Here is a 17,556-nt window from a genome sequence, read left to right as displayed (position 1 = left end):
AAGCAGGGTTTATGCACACAGCGCTACTGCTCACTTTAGCACGAGTAAAAGGAATGCACCCCTGCTCCAGGTATGAGCTCTGTCGTCGCTGACTTATCACTGAAGCATCTTCAGAGCGACAGAATGCTGCCGCTCAGGTCGTCACAGTACTTGGCAGGTTAAACTTTTCATAATACGGGTAAGGGTTGGAAATCTGCCAAATCCCACTTTAACTGTGATTACACTGATGTCAGACGTAACATATAAAGCAGATGTTTTTTTATTTTATTTTGACTTTACATATTACAAAATCTTAATGGCTTTGTGACACTTAAGCCACATTCTTACAATTACCTAAAAGTAATTTTAAAGGCCTCTCATGTCCCAAAGCCTGCCCGCCCGCCCATATTATTACCTTTTTAAGTTTTTCAGGATCTGCTGATTGCTATGAAGTCTGGCGATGTGCAATGTGTAATTAATATCACACATAAACCAGTCACAGACATCAATTTAGAGGCGTTTATCTACAGCCATCAGTTGTATATGCTCCAGTCAGTTACCAGCTGATCGGTAAAAATGAAAACTGAGGCACTAAAGCAGAAAAATGAAGGTGCAATATTTGCAGGAAACACTGGCAAGACTCACAGTACTGTGAGTTATAGACGTTCCCCAGCTAACTCTGTTGCTACCATTTCAGGCAGTGGTGCAATTAATTATGCTCTCTGATTGGAGCAGTCAAGGCCTCGTTTTTACATAATGAATCATCAGTGGGAGGTTCCCATCAGGCAGCTCAACTGTGAACTACACCTCCACCCATCCTATCCTGGGCGTGAACAAAGGCGAGGACTCACATAAACAGAGCTGTCCTCAGAGACAAATCTGCCCAGCTGCACCAGGATCGCCTTCTGAACAGCAGCCTTCATCAGAGCCAAGGTAAGATGAGCCGCAATGTACTCCTCAGCACGCCGGCACCTGTACTTTATTTATTCTAATTCAGTTTTAACATGAATCTCATTTCAATATTGTCTTTTAATTTGACACTTTTATATGTGAAATATGTGAAAAGCGTTATTTAAATAAACTTTACCTACTTACTTACATCCACATTGCAAAGTTCTACTTGAAACACATCAGGACTGTAAACAAGCTGCACAAGAAAAACAATAAAAACACAGAGATCCAAAGGCAGCTCTGTGGTGTCATCTGGAGAAATAACAGGAAGTGACTTTTTAAAAACACTTTTAAATAATGAAAATACTTTACTGAACTCCATCCCTCTGTGTAAAAGTATATTTTAATGATTGCCTGAAATTAATCTGTGACTTTTAACAGAGTCAGTAAAGGTATATGTAGATCTTACAAGAACATACAGCCAGTTTAGCATTTTAGTTCAAACACTAGTAGAGCAGATAATAATGGTTCTTTTATGCATTGTTGCCGTAATGTTAACGTAGTTAACCATGTGATGATAATGATGTAAAGTCAGGTGAATGTAAAATATAATGTTATTAAATGTACAACCTTCAAATGCAACTTATTCAAAATGTTATTTTGTAATGTTCCTGCAAAAGGAGCCTCGGGCTGCTTACATCTTTATGTTAGTTTTCATAATTTGTTTATAATTAAGCTTAATTATAAACAAATTATAATTTTTCATAATTGCTTAATCCCAGTTTTGTTTGTAAGGAAGGATGGCATTAAAAATTATTGTTTGCTCTGCAAAGACTGAAACTCCAGGAGATTTGCACTAAGTGACCCATTTAAAAAATGCAACTTTTTTTTATCCATGTTGTTTTAGGCAGAATCAAGAAGTGACTTCTTTACCCACAACACAAGTGTGTTTATCACAGACACACAGCTGGTTATATTTGAGGTAAACACCAAACTCTACATCCCAGAAATGAAACATGCCTGGTATTTATTGAAAAAAATCTAGTGACTGTGTGACAGACTATTTATAGTAAATATGCTGGGCGAGGAACACTTTAAACTTTTGGATTTGATTATTAAATAAAAACAAAAATAGCAAACTGAGTTCTCTTCCAGTCTAGAGAAATGTGTGAAATATAAGTGTGAGGAATCAGATTTTAGAGCTGAATTACAATCATTACACTTTCTTTGTTCAAACACTGAGTCTGTTCGCATGTTATGATTTTTTTTTAATAATGTGCACTGTTCAGAATGTGTCTTTAACTTTCTGTTTAGTGGTTTCGATCTTTGTTGTCTTATAGTTCCCTATCCGCTAGATGGCTCCCTACAAGATGCTCCACCCCCTGCTCTTCCTGTCTGCTCTCATTGCACTTTCAGGTAAACACATGCATCAGTCGTTTTGAATGTGTCCTTACAGAGGAAAGAGGAAAAGCGAATCAGGAGGGTTGGATTATGATTTAACTTTCCATTGAGTTACATGACGACTATTATTAGATAAATGTTGGTTTTGCATTCAATTCAAATGATTAATTCTTTGTCTATATCCTTGTTTACTTTTTTTCCAGAGTTATTCAGTCTCATTTTTTCTTAATAATCTACTATCAGTATCTCATGATGACAAACTGTAATCAAAATGAAATAAATGAATTGATCATTGCTATAAAATGCTTCCAAAGCTTGACTGGAGTACACCTGTGGACCAAAACTGATTAGACATGATGTGGAAAAGCATACACCTCTTTATAGAAGGCTTCACACCTGATTATCCACATCAGAGCAAAAATAAGGCCATAAAGTCAAAGGAACTCTCTGCAGAGGTCAGAGATGAGGTTTTACAATGCAAAGCTCTGTGCAAGGCTGCAGAAAATGTTCTGCTCTACTGACGGTTCCCAAGAGTGTAGTGAGCTCCATAATTGTCAAATGGAAGAGGTTCGGCACAAATAGGACCCTTGTGAGAACTATTCAGCTGCCCAAACTGAGCAGTTGACATAGACTGGCTTTAGTGAGAACGCTGACCAAGAACCCGATGACCACTCTGAAATCCAAAGATGCTGTGTGGAGAGGGGAACAAGAACCCACTGTGACTACAGCCCTCCAGCTGTTCTTCAAACAAGAAAAAAGCTTTTGTAAAACAAGAGTAATTTTTTTTTCTCTTTATTTTCATAAAATATATTATATACATTTTGAATATATTTTGATTTACATATTTTAGGGTTATGTTTAGCAAAACCATATTTTTGTTATTAAAATACTGCTGTTCCAGTAACACAGTTATGTCAAAGGTGTATTTATGTTAATGAGGTGGGATTTAATAAATGGCCTCATTGTCCCTTTAAAGTCCTTATAAACTGTTTATTTTGACCTTGTGAACCACATATTTGCCCAAATTCAAAATGTCCAGTTGGTGTGTTTTAGATTTTATTGACTTCCACACAGAGTGTAAGAGGTCTGAAGTGACCCATTTTTCCCCCCATACTTTTTAGAACAGCGCAGCCATACGTTCAGGAGTCCAGGACCTGTGGAAAGACTACTCCGTCTAGACCAACGATTAGCAGGGTTTGAGAAAAGGGCAAAGCATACAACCCATACCAGTATGTGTGTGTGTGTGTGTGTGTGTGTGTGTGTGTGTGTGTGTGTGTGTGTGTGTGTGTGTGTGTGTGTGTGTGTTTGGCAGGCAATCTTTTGTAAAGTTTCCTTTTTTCCATCGTTTAATGATTTTGATAGTCTGCTAATTTGATAATGTCCTGATTTAATCTTTGCTACAGAGCTTGCAGCACTTTTCTCTGACGATGCTCGAGGTAAGAAGTTGTTTTCTTTCTCTTTTATAATATATAAACTATCCGCACTCTAAGTTACAATTAAAGTTACATTTTCTCTGTATTTATATTGTACATATGTAACAGTTAATTCTATGTACCTTCACTGTAAGATGAGTTCCTTGTCTCAAATTGCGGTTGATGAAGAGTATTTTTAACACTGGCTAAAGTGTCCTATTATCACGAAGACACCAAAAGCCTCTGGAAAGACCTCTTCCTGTCAGATAAAAACTACTATTGGGCAGAGGAAATATGAAAAGAAAGAAAAAGATGAAAGAAACCTAGTACAAAATAAAGACTTTAAATTTAAGTTGTCTTAAAAAAGGTAAGACAACAACACATGCATAAATAGTGACCCAGCTAGCTGTCTTGCATTTATTCTTATGTTATAAAGACCAAAGTTTTTTTTGTTTTGTTTTTTATCTCCTAAATGGATATTTTTATGTAAACAGTTCATATTCAGTTTATTGAGGTCCTAGACTCATGATAAAACAGCCACTGTTATATGTGGTGCTAGGCAAAGCTAACAAACTCAGAGTTATACATACATACCCCTAGCATCCGAATTTGGACAATTTCAATTCAAGTTATTATTTTAGCAGAATAAGTTGAACATTGTGTTTTATGCTGCTTTTTCACACTGTTTTGTTTTTGTGGTGAAAATAAAATAACTGAAACAACAGCTTTTAAAATAAATCTCTCTCTTTCTGCTTTTCTCTAAATACTACTGGAAAAGTTAAGTACCCTTTTGACACACCCACTGCCACACTGAGACCAACGAGGTATGAGATACCACTAGGGGGCAACGTGACACTGAGCTGCTTTGTGGACGGCTCTGACAACTGGACCATTTTGTGGTACAGAGCTGCCACATATGGCTCTAAAGACGAGCCTATGACAGAATATGAAGGGAAGAAAGCTATTAATGTGTCACAAGGAGGTATCTACCACTGCAGAGGAAGAAGCGATTCAGGTAGCATCACACACCAAAGTAATGCTGCCATCATTGAAGATACTCGTAAGTTTTCCTATTTATCTCTTAGCCATGGAAGTTAAAGTTATGAGATTATGTGATCTGTCCTTCGTTTTGTCTTCCTCTCAGCGAGACAGATAGAGAGACTTTGTGTGTGTGTTTGTATATATATATGTGTGTGTATATATATATATATATATATATATATATATCAGGGTATTTACATCACAATATAAAGAGCCTTGAGGCAATTGTTGGCATCATTTGGTGCTATGTAAATAAATTTAATTGGATTGAATTAGATGATGCTTCTGTGTTTCTTTTAATTTCATATTTTATGTGAACAGTTCCTATTACGGCCATTTTGACCCTGAAGCCCAACTGGACTAAGATATACATGGGTGAAACATTCACTGTCAGATGTGACATCCAGGGAGGTGAAGGAACTTACTGGAGCTATGATTGGAGACCAAAAAGGTTTACCACATATTATACAACCAATGAAAGAACATTCTACAATGTTGGTTGGGATGACAATGGAGATTATCAATGCAGAGGCAAAACGGATCTTTCCTTCACACAGTGGAGTAATGTCATTCCAGTAACTGTATCATGTAAGTTGGGCATCTTTCATCCATATAAACTGCTTCATTCAAATTAGTAAAAAAACAAAAAACCCCCAAAAAAAAGACATACGATAACTTGTCTGTGCAGATTCTCATTCATCCAGGCCATGGTAACCTAAGGAGCTTGGAAAGAAAAGCAACTCGTCACTTGACTGATTAATTAAATAATGACCCAGTATTTTGAGTTTGTTCTGAACATGTGATTCTTTGCCTTGGAGTTAAGAAATTATTTATGTTCTAGTTCTAGAATGTGTGTTTTTTTTCTGAATTTGGTAGCTATAGCACTGGATTTCTTGTTTTATGTTGGTTCCCTTTTTCATGCCTAGTCTGTCCTTGTCTGATCTCCATGTTCTGTCTTCAGCATCTTTGTGCATATTTCCCTTTTTTTACTCCCTCTCAGTCTGTCACATCTAAATGTCGTGTTTTTCCAGTTGTATCTCAGTGTCTGTTATTGTGTTCTCCAGTGTGTTACTTTATGTGTGCCACACACAGCGTATTGTGACATGGTGTGGTTCAAATGACAACAATAAAATTAGTATTATGTATGACAGTGGTACAGTTTGTAATTCCACTGTCAAGATTTGGTGATATTTATTTACATGTTTTCATCCAGTTATTTAAATGTTTTTGTTCAAAAGGGCAGAGTGAACCTGGCCTGATTTGTGGACCCATCATATAGCAATTTTATTTTAAAAAATACATAAATAAAAAAGCCTAATCTAAAAATATTGTTTCAACAGTTAAACTGCATCCTGTCCTCACTCTGTCTCCCTCATGGCTCAGTCCTGGAGCCTCAGTAACTCTGAACTGTGAGGTTGAATATCCTTCTGAAGGATGGAGCTTCTCCTGGTATAAAGCTGTTCCTTATTATAAAATAACAGAGGAGCCCTACACGTATGAGCTGCTACCTGATGGCAGCAAGACTGCTCAGAGTTTGTACATCATTACTGGGCAGACAAGCACAGCAGCATATGTGTGCAGAGCGGAAAGAGGAAGCAACTACTACTACACCTACTACAGCGATCCAAAGTTTGTCTGGTCTGCTGGTCAGTTTCTTTCTGTCTCTCAATACTTGTAATGATGCTTAGTTTTTATGTGTTCTTCCTGTGCTTTCACTTATTGATCCATGTTGTTTTTCAGATGCTTCATCAGCAGCGTCTCTCACAGTCGGCCCTGTAGTGCAAAATTTTGGCTCTGACTTTGTCAAACTGACTTGTAAGGGAAACTCTTCTTCATGGAGAGTGAGGAAGTTCCCAGAGAATGGCCGGCCATATTGTAGCAACTTTTGGCTGTCAGGAGAATCTGTATGCACAATCGACACAACATATTCAGATGACGGAGTGTACTGGTGTGAGTCTATGTTAAAAGAGTTCAGCAATGCAGTCAACATCACTTTACAGGGTTTGTAGAATGGTTTTTTTCCCCTTTTGTGTTATAACGTTTCATGAATATTTCTATCACTATGTATGTTAAGCAATTCTTTCATGGAAAAAGAGGCAGAAATGTAAAGATTATTTTATTTTTGGAATCTCAACTCAGCAGCATAATACTCTTCATTATTAGTTTTATTTCATTCCATGTTTTATAAATTAATTTACCAACATTTTTCAAGTACATATATATATATATGATTATGATGTGATGATACTCCCCATTCAGCTGAGGCTGAATAGCATCTCACTGAGACACACTTGACAGTTGAAAGGGCTCTATGAGCTAAAAGAAAGGACGATTTTGTTGTTTTTTTTATAAGTCACATATCAGATCTTTAGCTATAAGCTATAAGACATTTGATCAATCAGTAATTATTATTGCACATGTTTTTTTCCCTCTTTTTTATTTTCTAAAATCCAGCACCAGCTGATTCATTTGAAACAATATCTTCTGTATGTTTTGCAGACTTTTATTCTGGTCCTCTCATGGTGGTCCCTGTTGATCCTGTGAATGAGGGAACTTTTGTTAGTCTTAGTTGCAACTTGAGAAGAAAAAAAATCTTTCCCAATGTGGCTTTTTATCACAATGACAAACTTGTCCAAAATGATTCCCGAGAGGAGCTGAACTTCTTGGCAGTGTCAAAGTCTGATGAAGGTTTCTACAAGTGTCAGTACTCAGGAAAAGAGTCACCATCGCGTTACATGACGGTTAAATGTGAGTAGCATTAAAAAATGTGACTTTTTTTAAAATAATCGTAATCTTTGAGAAGAAACTCACTTGTCATTTGTTGTATTAGCACATATATGAGCATCGAAATAATCTTGTTCTTTTTTGGGAGAATGGTTTTAAAATTGTATTTTGAAAAATGTCTCATATAGTGTCACTTAATACTGTTTAAATGTTTGTTATCACACTAGCTACTGTACCACCTGAAATCTTCAGCCAGAATGAAAGTAGTGAAAACAGCCCCCTTCATCCTGGTCAGTACTTACATTTGTTATTATTAAAATTTTAATTTTGATTGAGGCTGCGTTACAAGTCAAATTTTTATGTAAATGGTAAATGGCCTGCATTTGTATAGTGCTTTTCTAGTCCCTAAGGACCCCAAAGCGCTTCATACTACATTCAGTCATTCACCCATTCACACACACATTCACACACTGTGACATGATATGGTGTCAAGAGAGCAACTGTGGTTCTGCTGGAGGAAGTCAGAAGTGACAGAGAAGTTTGTGAGGGTGGAGCAGGACATGTTTGACAATGTGTCAGGGGTGATTTGTGATATTAAGATTTTCATTGGGAGTGACCAGGATAGACAAGAGTAGAAATGAGTACATCAGAGGGACAGCTCAGGTTGACAAGATTGAAGGTGAGACTGAGATGGTTTGGATATGTGCAGAGGACAGTGGGCATAGTGGACAAAGGAAGTTGAAGATGGAGCTGCCCTAGAGGAGGTAAAGCAGACGACCATAGAAGAAGATTCATCAGTGTGTGTATAGCTTTAAAAAAAAAAAAATCATATGACCGAGCCAAATTGACTGCAATTTCCAAATCACCAAGAGGAGAGGTGCTAGCTTTTTATCCTCCATTAAACAATCCAAGTTGAGAGAAAACATGATTTTCTCCAGTCTGGTATCATCTGGGATCCCAGTAGCCTGAAATGTTTTGGGGTTTTTTTGTTTTGTTTTTTACAATTCAGCACATATCGAGTAACACGCCAACACAGTATTGACACAGGTGACATAAGGTGCATAAGGTGTCATCTATCCATAACTAGTCGAGCATGTAGAGGGTTGGTGTGACTGTGGAGAATGACAGGGAGGCTGAGATGGAGTCAGATAATGTGTTGTGGTGACTATGTGATAATGTGTTGGCAGCCGGCAGCCAAATGAAGAATATTTTAATTTAAAAAGACTCACAGTATGAAAATATTTTGAATTATGAAAAATTGCATAGTTCTGGATTTATTTATACAATAAAAGTTGTTGTTGTTGTTGTTGTTGTTTATTCAGTCTAATGACTTTAAAATAATTGTTGCTGGATTTATTTATTTTTTTAGGTAGTGCCGCTGTCTATGAATCAGCAAACAAAAATGGAAGACACTGGAAATGGTACAGTACAGACACACACACACACACACACACACACACACACATATATAAATATATATATATATATATATATATATATATATATATATATATATATAAGTATTTTTGATTAAAGGATTTCAGGTTTTGGCTCATCATGGCATCATAAAACTTTCTATGTCTTTATGTGGATGTTTTACAGGTCAGTGAGGAGAGCCGTAGCTGCGAAGCAAAAAAGAATCCTTTTGTGAACCCACTGTTGCTCCTCTGCTACACAAATATCAGTGACGCTTCAGATTTTCCACAGTTAGTTTGTTTGAAGATAGCACATTAAATACATACTCATACTCATACTCTATACACTATTATCTACAAATATGGCACAAAAAAGGAATTCCAGCTCTAGACTTGCAGATCTTTATTGGGTCCGTCGGTCGAAGACTAATTCTGTACATCTATACACAACCAAGCCCAACCGTGACCCAACTTGAAGGTCAATATGATGTTCAACATTTGGATTTTAACTGAGTAATCTTTTGGATGTTATGGGTGTCTATTACAGGTGCAGGGAATTTACATGATTAATAAATGTATTTTTATTAATTTACAAATATAAACATTAATGTGGTGTTATCAACATGATGCATATGAATGTGGGTTATGTATAAACAAACATGATTAATTACGTGTTAGCCTATATATTTAATAAGTACATGTGGGTAATTGTTTTGGTTATTTAACATTTTCTTGTTTTTCTTTGACTGGTTTGTTTATGTTAATTAATCAAGTTATTTGTTTGTAACCAGGTTGAAATTGTCATTTATTAAAATGTGTTGAAAAGACGTCCACAACCACTACATTTGAACAATAATAGCTCGTAAACGTAAAGATCCTAGCAATAACAACACTAGATGTTCAGCAGATGTCGAAAAAAAGACATTGCCTGGTGTTACAAAACAACCCTTCCAATGGACCAAAATTGGACCTCCAAAAATGACTTATAAAAGATGTCATTCAGACATCACTCAGTGTGATGGCCCATGAAGTAAGAAAAAACTGAAATAGATGATCTTAAGTGACTTCAGCTTTTTAACTCCAAATAATCTCTGAATAGATTGTGAAAAATTATATTACACAATCTGAATGAAAAATCACCTGTAGATGTTATAACAATCTTGGGAACTATAGGCCGATCTCTAAGCTTCTATTCCTGTCCAAAATACTGGAGAGGATCGTTCTTTCACAACTCCGGCCGTATTTGGATGTGAATGCCATTTATGATAAATTTCAGTCTGCTTACAAACCCTGTTATAGTACTAAAACGGCCTTGCTCAGAGTCCTCAATGATCTCCTTCTGAATACTGACTCTGGACGCTCTTCATTCTTGGTCCTACTAGATCTATCCTCGGCCTTTGATATGGTAGATCATAACATCCTATTAGTGAGGCTTGAACACACAGTTGGCATTGGAGGTGCCGCCCTAGATTAGTTTAAGTCATACCTTTCTAATAGGTCCTTCTCGATCAATTTTTGCCCTTATTTCTCCTCTGCTGCACCTAACCCTAACCCTGCAGCGTGCCTCAAGGATCTGTCCTTGGCCCCCTGCTCTTCTCACTCTATATGCTCCCCTTAGGCGCAATCTTTGAGGAGTATAACATTGCACATCAATGTTATGCCGACGACACACAGATGTATTTAAAATTAAGTGATTAAGGTTTGAGAAAAGGGCAAAGCATACAACCCATACCAGTGTGTGTGTGTGTGTGTGTGTGTGTGTGTGTGTGTGTGTGTGTGTGTGTGTGTGTGTGTGTGTGTGTGACGTGTATAGCAATCTTTTTTAATTTTCTTTTTTTCCATTGTTTAATGATTTTGATTGTCTGATAATGTGATAATGTCTTGATTTAACAATTGTTATAGAGCTTGCAGCACTTTTCTCTGACAATGCTCAAGGTATGATATATATATATATATATATATATATATATATATATATATATATATATATATATATATCATACCTTGAGCATTGTCATAGATATATACATATCTATTTATACATATGTAACAATTAATCTCTGTACCTGCACTGTAAGATGACCAGCTTGTCTCAAATTGTGGCTGCATGACGATATTTCTAACACTGTCTAAAGTGTGCTATCATGACAATGACACCAAAAGCCTCTGGAAAGACCTCTTCCTGTCAGATAAAAACTAATATTGGGTGCAGAGTAAATATGAGAACAAATAAAAAGAAGAAAAAAACCTATTACAAAATAAAGACTATAAATTTAAGTTGCTTACATAATTTTTTATGCATTTTATACAGTTTGTCTGTGACCCAGCTAGCTGTCTTGCATTTATTCTCATGTTAAGAAGACCAAAGATTATTTTTTATCTCCTAAATAGATATTTTCATGTAAACAGTTCATATTCAGTTTATTGAGGTCCTAGACCCAGCTGGACTCACGATAAAACAGCAGCTGTTATATGTGGTATTAGGGAAAGCTAACACACTCAGAGTTATACATACCTCTAACATCCGAATTTGGACAATTCTAATTCAAGCTATTATTTTAGCTGATCAAGTTGAACATTGTCTTTTATGACGCTTGTTTGAACTCTCTTGCTTTTGTTGTGAAGATGAAATAACTGAAACAACAGCTTTTAAAACAAATCTCTCTCTTTCTGCTTTTCTCTAAATACTACTGGAAAAGCGAAGTACCTTTTTGACACACCCACTGCCACACTGAGACCAACGAGGTATGAGATACCACTAGGGGGCAACGTGACACTGAGCTGCTTTGTGGACGGCTCTGACAACTGGACCATTTTGTGGTACAGAGCTGCCACATATGGCTCTAAAGACGAGCCTATGACAGAATATGAAGGGAAGAAAGCTATTAATGTGTCACAAGGAGGTATCTACCACTGCAGAGGAAGAAGCGATTCAGGTAGCATCACACACCAAAGTAATGCTGCCATCATTGAAGATACTCGTAAGTTCTCCTATTTATCTCTTAGTTATGGAAGTTAAAGTTATGAGATTATGTGATCTGTCCTTTTTTTTTCCTTTCTCTCAGTAATATTGCATTAGTAAAGTATGGCATGAATAAGAGGATGTCTATACAGCCACAAACAGAGAGAGAGTGTGCTGTTTAAATCTTTTACTGGTTTTACATAGTTCTTTTGTAATTTGAAAGATATACATTTAAGTAGTTTACATGACCCTTTTTTAACTGTGTCTGTAAATATATGTTACTGCTCAGAATTCCAAACAATTCATATCTGTGAATCAGCTGGCTGTTTTAACATTGTTACTATTTCCTTACAAATAGCAGATTTCTTATACTTTAAACCCTAAGTTTCTTTTCAGTACTGTACTACATATCACTGGCCTTCAAGCTGGAAGAAATTAAACCACCAGTTAAAAAACCATCACTTGGCCCAGCTTGCTTAGCTAATTATAATTATAAAAACGATCTGTCAACACAAGGGCGTAGATTTGGTTTTGGCATTGGTGTTTCAGCCACCGAACTCTGCCCTGTTTCTTTTTTTTTTCCTTTCTGTCTTTGCTTCTTGATAAAAAAGGAGAAATCAGAATCAGAATCAGAATCAGAAACTTTATTGTCATTGTCATGAGAACAACGAAATGAAGAATGGTCCCCGATCATTGCATCATCCCTAGCAATATCAAAATATAAATAAAACAATAAAATTCAATAAATAAAATAGATAGAATACTTAAAATACTAATAAGATATAACAGTAAAACATTCACATACATTCCCACACACATGCTTCAGACCGTGCATAGATTAACACAAGAGTGGCGTGATGGACATTTTTTTGTAGTATTCAGATGTGTTATTGCAGTTGGATAACAGCTGTGTTTGAGTCTATTAGTCCTTGCTCTGATTGCCCTGTACCGTCTGCCTGAGGGCAACAGTTCGAACAGGGAGTGGCCAGGATGTGAGGTGTCTTTTATGATGTTTTGGGCCTTTTTAAAACAGTGGGCATTGTGTAGAACTTCCAGTGTGGAGAGAGGGCAGCCAGTGATCTTTTGGGCAGTGTTAATGATCCCTTGGAGTGCTTTCCTCTGAGCCCCTGTGCAGCTAGTGTACCAGATGCATATGCAGTAAGTTAGAACACTCTCAATGGTGGCTCTGTAGAAGGACACCAGCAGTCTCTGTGTGATGTTATTCCTCCTGAGAATTCTCAGGATGTACAGTCTCTGTTGGGCCTTTTTCAGCAGCTCGGAGGTGTTCACACTCCAGGAAAGGTTCTCCTCTATATTGACTCCCAGGAAGCGGAAGCTTGCCACCCTTTCTACACAGTCCCCATTTATGAATAGTGGTTGGATCTCTGCCTTTTTCCTTCTGAAATCTATTATGAGTTCTTTGGTTTTTGAAGTGTTGAGGAGGAGGTTATTGGCCTTACACCATGACGTCAGCTGCTCCACCTCGTCTCTGTACGTAGACTCGTCTCCCTTGGAAATGAGCCCCACCACTGTGGTGTCATCTGCAAATTTCACAAAGATGTTGCTGTGGTGGCGAGGAGTGCAGTCGTGTGTGTAGAGAGAGTAGAGCAGTGGACTGAGCACACAGCCCTGGGGTGAGCCAGTGCTGAGACTCAGGGCTGAGGATGTGTGATGGCCAACTCTGACTCTCTGTCTACGGCCCGAGAGGAAGCTATTGATCCACATGCAGGTGCTGTATGGAAGCCCCAGGTCTTGTAGCTTGGCCACCAGTTTGTGTGGAAGGATGGTGTTAAAAGCTGAGCAGTAATCCACGAAGAGCATCCGCACATAGCTACCATGCTCTTCCACTTGCCTACATATGCTATTCTACATGCTATTAAACCATTTAAAATTACAATTCATAGTTTTATATGTGAATTATATAATGTTAAATTACTATTAAACAAATGACTCACTAAGTATTTTAGACTTTAGTTTACTTCAGCCATATTCCATATAAATCAGGTATCATACAAAAATAAAAACAGCTTCAAATACAGTCAAGACAATAGAAGAATATGACTTTAAGGACTTAAATGTGGGATGGAGCGATTTCGCAGGTCTTTCCTCCCCACTGCTGTCAGACTCCACAACAAAGATTTTTGCAGGTGATCACACACAAACCCACACATGTGCAATAAGACTAAGTGCAATACTCTTTGCTGAGTATTTTTGTAAGTTGTATTTTTACTCAGTTGTATATAACATTTGTATTCTATTTTTATCCTAATATATATTTTATTCTATTTTATTCTACTATTTTATTCTGTTCTATTCTGTACAGTTGTGTACAGTATATTATTCTTATTGTATTCAAATTTTTGCTATATAACTTTGCACTGTCCACTTTCTGCTGTGACAAAACAAATTTCCCACGTGTGGGACTAATAAAGGTTATCTTATCTTATCTTATCTTAACAAGATTACTTCAGTTATAGTACACCAACTTCTCTTATGCATTAGCACTAAGGGAACACTAAATGAACTGGTGGTTTTTGTCCATAAAACTACTCATCTAAGATGACCACAAAATTATTATTATGTGCTTGATATGCCTGACCTTTGGCCCTGGATTTCCCCCTCTGACTGCACTAGGACATATTGCCTCTTGATAAAATAACACATTGATTCGTGCCATATAAAAAGTGAGACATGTCAATTCAGATTATTTGTCAAATCTACACTAATCAATCAATTTACATCAGCAGCCTAACAATTGTCGTGCAAACTGCACTACAAGGTGGAATATTTGCAAAATCATGACTACCTCATGATATTTTGTGTCAAAAATTAACCCTATGAATATGTCAGTACCATTAGGATGAAATTATTGTATGACAAACATTTTAACGTTAGACATATAATTTTAACAGCCTCTGTAAACTAATATCCTGGCTGCTCGAGGCTGCCGTTTTTTCTGACACTTTCAATCAAAATTAGAAATGCTGCTCTGAGACTGAGAGAACTAATAGTGCTGCATGTTGTGCAGTTAGTTTCCAAAAAACGTTGGTAAGATACAATTTTAGACTGACGTGTGCCAAAGCCTAGCATAGCCTGTAACGTTATTGTGACGGACACATTTTATGAGGGAGCTTGGCTTTAAGTGACTTACAGGTTTCTTTGAAAAATTCTTTCTTAAATCCAGGTTCTTCCTTTGTGCTGCCGTCCTCCACTCCTCCTCGCAGGTTTTTGCTATTTTTAAACAGTTTTTCCTGTTTTTCCCTTTTTGAACAGTTTTACACTTCTTCACCGTTTGTGAACAGGAACTTTAGACTCTTTGGAACTTTTTTTTTTGTCTTATTGGACAAATGTTTTACAAAATGTTTCCATTTTTTTAACAAAGTTTTTCCTCTTTTTTCCCCTTTCAACAGTTTTTACACTTCTTCGCTGATTGTGAACACATATTTTCCTGAACCTCTCTGTTTTTGCGCTCTGGGTTTTACAGTTTCTTGTGAAAAAAAAAAAAAAAGCAAATAAAGAATGTGTTTGTGAACAGGTTATTGCAGTCTGAAATGTAAAGTGAAACTTTATTTGATTACATTGTGTGAATGTTCAGGCATTAATAAATTAGTATTCCTAAAGGAGTTGCTGCAGTTTGTCTAATACTTTAGTTACATTTGACTTTATTGTGAAGGAAAATTTGATAATCCACAAATAATCATTTACAACAATATATTCTGCTTTAAATCTTTACAACTCACAACAGAGAACACAATAAAACTAATAACTGCTGCACACTGACACGTTCGTGTAATTTCCTGGGTTATCTGACAGTTATTGAATCCTTTAAAATGGAAAATAACAAAGTGGTACAAATAAATAATAATCTGAAACCGAGAAACTGATGTTTTACACATTAGTGTAGAAACATCTGGATTATCAGCCTGCAATGACAAATAATCAGCTGGACTGAGTCAGAGAAGAGACCTGCTGATGTTTCCAACATGAAGCTTGTGTTGGACAATGAACAGTTCATTCTCACTGAGGCTGGGTTCAGTAACAGCTGCTTAAAGTTTGGCTCAGCTGAGTACTTTCTGCTCCTATTGGTCAGTCTCATAGACAATAGGGGAAAAATATTTACAGTAAATGTACTCGTCAGCCCGCAGGATGATGAAGTCCTTCCTGTAGTGTCAGAGTGAAATCAGTGGTCTGTGTGGAGTGTTGCTGAATGCTGTCTGTCTCTGCTCAGCAGCAGGAGACTCAAAGTTCATCTGCAAAACGCTCTGAGACATTTCAGACAGTCTGCAGTTCAGCAGGAGGACGCTCTGAATCCTGACTCTGTCCATGTGTTCTGTAGGTCAGAAAAGCAACAACAACAATAACAAGCACAACACAAAGTGACGCGCTCGCTATCAGTCCAGCACGTCCTCTTCTGACTCCGTCCCCTCTCAGTCCTCCTGGTTGATCTTCTAGCAGAAACAGGTGTGAGGTGCAGATAGATTCCCACGAGCGTGTTTCTTCCATGAAGACGCGACACTCGTACGTTCCAGCATCCGCAGTCGTCGCATTGTCCAGAATCAAAGACACGTCTCCATCCTTCATGTGTCTGTCCTGCAGAGCCACCCGCTTCTTAAAAGATGGATGCTGCTTGGTGGTATCAAAGTGCTCGTCCCGGTACAAGAGCACATATTCTTCTCCCAGATCAGCTCTGCTCCAGTTCACAACTATGAACTTGTTGTTTGGAGCTCGACATGTCAGAGTGACGTTGTTTCCAGACTCAGCTGGGACTTTTTTGTCACGTGTGTGTGAAGAACCGCTGAGCTCGCCTTCAGCAGTGCAAGCCAGGACGCATACGCAGAGCACGCCCCAGAACAGTGACGTAATTCGGAGTGTAGCCATTCTAGCGGAGAGCAAAGAGGTGTCTCATACATGCTGCTCACACATGCAACATTAATAAACGGAAATTTCTCGGGACCGCTCAGCTTCGGGAATAGCGGCTTGTCTGTTTTGCCTCACACGAAGCTGAAAACACTTCAGCAGCCTGTCTCTCAGCTTCGGTGTGGACACATCGGCTCTTATGTGCCCAAGTTTTTCTTCAGCCTCTGACGGTAAGTTGAAACCTTTTTACCCACTGAGAGGCTGTGTTTAAGGGCTTCAGCAGACTTGTTCAGGTATTGTTCTCTAGTCCTGCTGAACCCTTAAACACAATTCTTTTCAGATGGGTTCCACTTCGACTTTTGCTCATTTCACTGTAGTTTATATGATTTTTGGTTTTCAGTCTTAGCTTGGAGGCCTTAATTAAAAATCGTATCCACACCAAAGACGGAGACACGACTTTGGCAGCTTTCTTCCCGTTTTGCCACACAGATTTCGGTCTTTTTTGGGGGGTGGGGGGGTTCTCAACCTAGTTTTTTCACTTTTTCAACTTTTCTGGATACGGTTCTTACAGTTTTCTCAACCTTTGATTTCGTTTTGGACATTTTGCAATATTCTGTCTCTTTTTGGGCAATCGCTTTACACGTTTTTGTTTTTGCTGTTGTTTTTTTGTCTGTTTTTTTACACAGTTTTTACACTTTTCTAACCTTTTTTCTATTTTTGGAGAAGCATTTCACACTTTTGCTGTTTTTTTTTAAACACTGTTTTTTAACTTTTTGAACAGTTTTTACGCTTCTTCACCTTTTGTGAACAGGGATTTTAGACTTTTTCCAACTTTTTTTCTTTTTTTTTTTCTTACGATCTTTTCCGGGTTTTT

General features: G+C 37.4%; 2 protein-coding genes across 3 annotated transcripts; one reads left to right on the top strand and one right to left on the bottom strand.

Moving 5' to 3' along the window:
* Window positions 1-853: 853 nt before the first annotated feature.
* LOC113018460 (sialoadhesin-like) lies at window positions 854-9,612 on the top strand. 2 transcript variants are annotated; one of them, XM_026161520.1, is made up of 13 exons: window positions 854-912; window positions 1,778-1,852; window positions 2,211-2,286; window positions 3,393-3,500; window positions 3,675-3,707; window positions 4,462-4,743; window positions 5,046-5,312; window positions 6,065-6,370; window positions 6,465-6,725; window positions 7,224-7,472; window positions 7,676-7,738; window positions 8,818-8,869; window positions 9,051-9,612. In XM_026161520.1, exons 3-13 carry the CDS (start codon window positions 2,226-2,228, stop codon window positions 9,097-9,099), a joined length of 1,731 nt encoding a protein of 576 aa, XP_026017305.1. In that variant the 5' UTR covers window positions 854-912; window positions 1,778-1,852; window positions 2,211-2,225; the 3' UTR covers window positions 9,100-9,612. The 2 variants fall into 2 exon arrangements, with proteins under 2 accessions (XP_026017305.1, XP_026017306.1); XM_026161521.1 differs by lacking the exon at window positions 3,393-3,500.
* A 6,224-nt stretch (window positions 9,613-15,836) lies between these two features.
* Window positions 15,837-17,318, bottom strand: LOC113018494 (uncharacterized). Its single transcript, XM_026161559.1, has one exon. It carries the CDS (start codon window positions 16,701-16,703, stop codon window positions 16,098-16,100), a length of 606 nt encoding a protein of 201 aa, XP_026017344.1. The 5' UTR covers window positions 16,704-17,318; the 3' UTR covers window positions 15,837-16,097.
* Between the last annotated feature and the right edge of the window lie 238 nt (window positions 17,319-17,556).

This window comes from Astatotilapia calliptera, unplaced genomic scaffold (genome assembly GCF_900246225.1).
Source record: "Astatotilapia calliptera unplaced genomic scaffold, fAstCal1.2 U_scaffold_9, whole genome shotgun sequence".
Taxonomy (NCBI): Eukaryota; Metazoa; Chordata; class Actinopteri; order Cichliformes; family Cichlidae; genus Astatotilapia; species Astatotilapia calliptera.
This window is presented reverse-complemented; position numbering and strand designations above follow the sequence as displayed.

Excerpts from the sequence above, each read along its gene's own strand:
- LOC113018460 (XM_026161520.1), top strand. The coding sequence starts at position 2,226 with ATGGCTCCCTACAAGATGCTCCACCCCCTGCTCTTCCTGTCTGCTCTC. Across the intron at positions 2,287-3,392 it reads TGCTCTCATTGCACTTTCAG|AACAGCGCAGCCATACGTTC; the intron begins GTAAACACATGC and ends CATACTTTTTAG. Across the intron at positions 5,313-6,064 it reads CATTCCAGTAACTGTATCAT|TTAAACTGCATCCTGTCCTC; the intron begins GTAAGTTGGGCA and ends TTGTTTCAACAG.
- LOC113018494 (XM_026161559.1), bottom strand. The coding sequence starts at position 16,703 with ATGGCTACACTCCGAATTACGTCACTGTTCTGGGGCGTGCTCTGCGTA.